This window comes from Nematolebias whitei, chromosome 3 (assembly GCF_014905685.2).
Source record: "Nematolebias whitei isolate Nwh7 chromosome 3, NemWhi1, whole genome shotgun sequence".
Lineage (NCBI taxonomy): Eukaryota > Metazoa > Chordata > Actinopteri > Cyprinodontiformes > Rivulidae > Nematolebias > Nematolebias whitei.
In genome coordinates this window covers 3,881,936-3,888,512 of record NC_056500.1, presented here as the reverse complement: position 1 = coordinate 3,888,512, position 6,577 = coordinate 3,881,936, and the positions used below count along the sequence as shown (strand labels likewise).

The following is a 6,577-nucleotide window of genomic DNA, read 5'->3' as shown; positions in this document are numbered from 1 at the left end:
GGCCACGGATGAAGCGAGCCACGGATGAAGCGGGCCACGGATGAAGCCGGCCATGGATGAAGCCGGCCATGGATGAAGCCGACCACGGATGAAGCGGGCCACGGATGAAGCGGGCCACGAATGAAGCGGGCCACGGATGAAGCGGGCCACGGATGTGAACATTCAGAAAGGAAGTGGGCAGAGCAGAACCCAAAGAGGCATGGAGCTGAACTCAGCTGGGCTGATGTGGAGCAAGACGAATTAAACGTTTAACGTCCCTCACGTTATTTACTAAACTTGACGAGTTAACTCGTTTTAATGCTCCTCTTTGTAGTGAATTTTTTTCCAACTACAAAAGTTTGTGAGCCTCATCATCATTTCCTCGGTAATTTGTTGTTTAATCCGGCGAGCGGAAGGTCACGCACTGATGTCATCAGTTCATCACATAACTGAGCCGCAGCATCGTGGTTTACTTTTTTCATGTTGGCCGGTACAACTCTGTTACTACCTTGCTCGGTGGCACAGAGGCGCACCTGAGATGGGCTGTTTCCAAACCCCCTCTCCGCCTTGATGTGTCTTCTGAATGGACCAAGGTGACCAGAACACGTCTCAGTCCTGAACTAAGGCGTCCTGTGAATGAGTCTCTCCTGCGTGTCCTGGGTCTTCTTCCTGAAAACCTATGGAGGTGCCCATGGTCCATCCTTGCCATAAGTCTTAACCTCCTCAACGGGTTCCTCTTGATGTGGAGGAGCAGCGGCTGTACTTCTGGAGAACTGATCTCTAAGGGAGAGTCCAGTTAGAACTCAATTAGACCGCCCGTATCCACAATCTCATTCTTTCAGTCACTACACAGAGTTCATGACCATAGATGATGTAGGAATGTAGACTGACAGGTAAACGGAGAGCTTCTCCTTGCAGCTCGGCTCCCTCTTCACCACAATGGACCGGCACAACATTACTGTTGAAGCTGCACCGGTCCGTCTGTCGACCTCCTGCTTTGTTCCTCCCCTGTGAACAAAATCAGACGTACTTGAACTCCTCCCCTCTCTTCGGTTGTGGTTCCTAATTGTAGAACGGTTGAGGACCTTTACGTTCTTTTGGGCTCCATTTTCTCCTTATGTGTGAGTTGGTAAAACAAATCAGCTGAGTGCAAATAAAGTTCTGGCTCCGAGTGTTTGGGTTCTGAACCGCTGAGCAAAAAAAAAAAAAAAAAAAGAATAAAATGAATATTAAAAGCTTCTGAATCAAATCTCCTGTTTCAGATTCTTTGTTCTGCTGTTTGACTCTGACCCGCAGAGAATGTTTTATTCATGTTTCTGCTCTGAACCTGCTGCGCACACACACACCGACACACACACACCGACACACACACACACACACACACACACACACACACACACCGACACACACACACACACCGACACACACGCACAGTCATTAAGTGTCATTTAAAACAAACTGCATCTGTGTCTCTGCTGGAGGCCTTTCAGTCCAAACGAGCCACAATTTAGGAAATGTTTTCCAGCTTGGAGGACAAATTGGGCCCAGACAGAACAAAAAGCCCGCAGTCTGCGGGTCCAGAACCTGAGCTCACTTTGTGCCGTCTGACACGCGCTGCTGCTCAGCCTGCTGAGCGCTTCACGCTCTCATCAGACGGTCAGCGTGTCACAGATCAGGTCATCGGAGAGCAGAACCTTTGGTTTGTGTGTCAGTGGTGGGTAAACTAATAAATCTTTGACTGGAAATACATGTTGACTCTGCTGAAGGTTATCCCATCGGCACTGGTTTATAGACCATCTGTACTGGTTTATAAACCATCTAGACTGGTTTATAGACCATCTATACCAGGTTATAGACATCTATACTGGTTTATAGACCATCTGTACTGGTTTATAAACCATCTGTACTGGTTTATAGACCATAGATACTGGTTTATAGACCATGGATACTGGTTTATAAACCATCTATACTGGTTTATAGACCATCTGTACTGTGTTATAGACCATCTGTACTAGTTTACAGACCATCGGTACTGGGTTTGAGACCATAGATACCGGGTTATAGACCATTTATACTGGTTTATAGACCATCTGTACTGGTATATAGACCATAGATACTGGTTTATAGACCATCTATACTGGTTTATAGACCATCTGTACCGGGTTATAGACATCTATACTGGTTTATAGACCATCTGTACTGGTTTATAGACCATCTGTACCAGGTTATAGACCATCGGTACTGGGTTTGCGACCATCGATACCGGGTTATAGACGTGCAGAATGTGGCTGGATCAGAAGTCAGGAACAGTTTGGGGATAAAATTAAGATGAACGCTTTGATTTGGTGAACCAGTGGACGAGTTTTAAATAAATTTTAGGAAGTATTCACTAGATGTACGTCTACAGTAGATTAATAATTAAATCAACCCAATTCAAGATGTCCTGATGCATGCTCAATAATCCAGGTAGAAAAATCCAAAAAAGTTCAATCTGGTCCTCTGGACATTCAAAAAAACAAAACAAAGCAAATAAAAAAAAGGCTCTAGAGCAATGTGGATATCCTAACTGGGCCTTCCTGAAAGCAGAGAAGAAACCCAAACAGGACTCCAGTCAGCATCAGGTGAAAAGGAGGAACCCAGACCCAGACCAGTGCTCATTCCGTATGTTGAGGGAGTATCAGAGAAACTGAGACGTTTATTTTCTAAACATAACGTCCCAGTGGCTTTTAAACCCCAAAATACATTAAAGACTGGTTCATCCCAAAGATCCAGTCCCCCGGCACAAACAGAGTAATATTGTGTATGTTGTTCAGTGTCAGGAGGGTGATCAGTCTTACATAAGGGAAACTAAACAGCCACTGGCCAAAAGGATGGCCCAGCACAGAAGATCAACATCATCAGGCCAGGACTCTGAGGTCTACACTCATCTCCAGGCCAGCGGTCACTCTTTCAGGGATGAAGATGTTCACATCCTGGACAGAGAGGAACGATGGTTTGAGAGAGGAGTAAAGGAGGCCATCTTTGTGAAAAGAAACCGTCCATCATTAAACAGGGGTGGAGGCCTCCGGGTTCAACTGTCCCCCTCTTACAATGCTGTGATTGCTAGTATCACTCAACCCTCTGTGAGTAGTAAACAGCCATCAGGTGCTAATGATCCATTGTTAGGCTGATGGTCCTTCTTGAGCATGTGAGCAGCTGGTTTTGGTTGTCAGCAACAAACTGGTTGATCCACTCTGAGAAGGTGCTATTTAAGAGACTGAGCTGAATACAGCTCCTCAGACTGAGGAAGTCTCTTGGATGAGAGACGAAACGTTTCTACATTTTTTTGCTTTTTGTTTTTTTGAATGTCCAGAGGACCAGATTGAACTTTTTTGGGCCAATTCAAGATGGCTGCCACAGCTACCTGGCACCAGAAAACACAAAAAATGGCCACGACTTGGACAGATTCTGAGTACAAACTTCATGTGGTAGTATCTGAGAGTAATCTCCAACACACACACGGAGTGTTATTTTCAAGGTCTTTTGTTTTTCGATGCAGTTTTTAACTTTCTGGGATCAGAACCAGTTGATTTATCTTCGTCAGTGCACTTTTTAAATTTATACCATTAAAACAATGAGCACTCCTTTCATAAATCAATATCACATGACAAAGTCTAAACAGACCTCAGACTATGTGATGTGGATGACTCTCAGCTACCATCTCCATCTTCTGTCCTTGGTCAGGTCTCTGAGGCAACAGGTCCAGGATGGAAACCCAGACCTCTGTCTCTTCAGAAACTCTCCAGCTCCTCCTGGGGGGACCCCAAGGAGTTCCCAGACCAGAGAGGGAATATAATCTGTCCAGAGAGTTCTCGGTCTCCTCCTGGTCATGCCTGAAACCCTCAAATTGGAGGCTGAACCACCTCAGCTGACTTTTTGATGCGGAGGAGCAGCGGTTCTATTCCAAGCTTCCCCTGGATGATGGAGCTCCTCATTTAGGCTGAGCCTGGCCACTCTACGAAGGAAGCTCATTTCAGCTGCTTGGATCCAGGATCTGGTTCTTTCAGTCCTGATCCAAACCTCATGATCGCAGGTGAGAGTTGGAGCGCAGACAAACCAGTAAATCCCGAGCTTGGACTTTCGACTCGGTTCTTTCTTCACCAAGACTGACCGACCTCAATCTGTCGCTCCATCTTATCACTCAGGAACAAGACGCCCAGATACCTGAACTCCTCCACCTGAGGTAGACTCCCCCTGACCCAGAGGAAGTACTCCACCTGTTTCTCAGCTATTAGCGCATCAAAATTTATCTCTATCTGTGGAACTGGCTGATTTTAGACGTCACCCTGATTCAAGATGGTTCATGAGGTATTCTGGTAACAAACAAACTTTCAGGGCGATGAGAAATAAAAACATGGACTCTGTATGAGAAGACCTTCAGGTCAATTTGATTTCCTCAGTCTGCACTCAGTTTGTCTTAATGAGAAAGAAAAAACTAAATTTGTTACATTTATTAAAACTAAAATGTCCCATTTGATGATCACTGCTGAGACGTTTCTACACTTTGACTGGAGTCCCGCTGTGGGAAGTTAAACTGACTGGACTGGATTTGGTAAGACCCACACTTCTCTACAGCTGATATCATCTCAACAGGGAAACACGGTGGTGGCAGCATCATGCTGTGGGAGACTGTTTAGAGTGAAAAGTACAGAAAATACAAGAACTTGTTCCACAAAAAAGTCGACCAAGGGGTAGAAAGATTCTCCTTCTAAAACAATGACCCCAAACACACACAAACCACATAGGACAGGCTTAGGTCCAACTCAGCCAGAACCTTGATTTGAATTCTACTGAGCATCTTAGGAGACACCTTAACAGGACCCCACTGCTAACAGGACCCCACTGCTAACAGGACCACACAGCTAACAGGACGACTGTGCTAACAGTTCCACGCTGCTAACAGTATCACTAACAGAACCACTCTAACAGGACCATGCTGCTAACAGGACGACTCTGCTAACAGGACCACACAGCTAACAGGACCATGCTGCTAATAAGACCATGCTACTAAGAGGACCACTCTGCTAACAGGACAACTCTGCTATCAGGACCATGCTGCTAATAAGACCATGCTACTAAGAGGACCACTCTGCTAACAGGACCCCACTGCTAACAGGACCACACAGCTAACAGTTCCACGCTGCTAACAGTATCACTAACAGAACCACTCTAACAGGACCATGCTGCTAACATTAACAGTGTTTCCATAACACTATTTTTATTTTGTGTGCTTTTTATTGTTGTTGTCTGTCTAGAACAGGTCTTTCTTGAAAATGAGTCCTCATGACTCAATGAGACTAGCCTTTATAAATAAACTTTAAATACAAAAAGAAAAATCATCCCTTCCAATTGGTCTGAGATTGAACCTGCCAATCCAGGTCTAGGATCCTTCCAGAACCCCCAGTACAGTGTAGTACTCACAGATGTAGTAGTACTCGTGTCCCGGCCTGAACTCAAAGCCCAGGCTGAAGGGCGTGAAGAGCTGGAACTTCTCGGAGAACTTGAGCGGTCCGTTGGGACTCTGCGGCCGGTTGCACTCCCACCGTTTGAAGCCGTTCCTGTAGTGGTTGCAGGTCATGTAGCCGTCATAGTTCACCATGTACAATACGTAGTGCTCCATGTGCTCCGCTGACTCCGCCCCCTCGTAGTGAGGACAGTAGATGTCCAGGTAGTCGTTGATCGCCACCTCCACCGTGTAGTCACCCCGGAAGAACCTGAGGAGGACAAACCAGGTGTTGCTCTGTTTAATTAAAAAGAAACGTACAGTCTGTTTCACTAACTATGTAAAACATGGAGAGGTGATGATGTCATCGCTAACAGGTTCAAGAACAAGCAGAAATTTACAGCGAACTTTGGTAACTTCAGCGAGTTACCATCATCTTCTTAAAGATGGCTGACAACAAAAATCTATCACTTATCTGTTTTTGTTAGCTACTCAGTGCTGATGTTACACTAAGCATTTGTTTTGTTAGTGCTAACTACCAATCTTTTAGCTACTTTAAGGGTTTAGCTATTCAGTGTTCCCCTACCATTATTCAAGGAGGGCGCCCCACCCTGTCAACAACCAAGCGCCCCGCCTACCGTCCCCCATGCAGCTCCACCACTCCACGATGGGGCGCGGAGATTGTAGCAGCTCAGCTCAGACTCCAAACCACATCCACACGTAATACAAACGTAGCGCTCCGTTCATTCATCTCACCCCGTCGACAAAAACCCCAAAGAAACCCGCCCCCCCCCCGCCCCCCCCCCCCCCCCCCCCCCACACACACACACACAAAAAAAAAAGGCAGGTAACCTTAAGGAAACACTGTAATTAGTCTGCTACTTTTAGGTATTGGCTTGATGCTTTAAGCTGCTGCTCTACTTTTAGCTCCCGCTCTGCAGCCTTTAACTCCCGCTTGGCAATCATTAGCTCCCATCCTGCAGCCTTTAGCTCCTGCTCCGCAGCCTTTAGCTCCTGCTCTGCAGCCTTTAGTTCCTGCTCAGCAACCTTTAGCTCCCGCTCTGCAGCCTTTAGTTCCTGCTCAACAACCTTTAGCTCCCGCTCTGCAGCCTTTAG

At 46.2% G+C, this 6,577-nt stretch overlaps 1 protein-coding gene across 1 annotated transcript in view; it reads right to left on the bottom strand.

The window, feature by feature from the left end:
• The window catches only part of LOC119430396 (ephrin-A2-like), a 29,214-nt gene that overhangs the window by 6,824 nt on the left and 15,813 nt on the right, over window positions 1-6,577 (bottom strand). Inside the window, exon 2 of the mRNA XM_037697801.1 lies at window positions 5,440-5,758. Coding sequence (XP_037553729.1) covers window positions 5,440-5,758 — 319 coding nt within the window. The remainder of the gene's footprint in view (window positions 1-5,439; window positions 5,759-6,577) is intronic.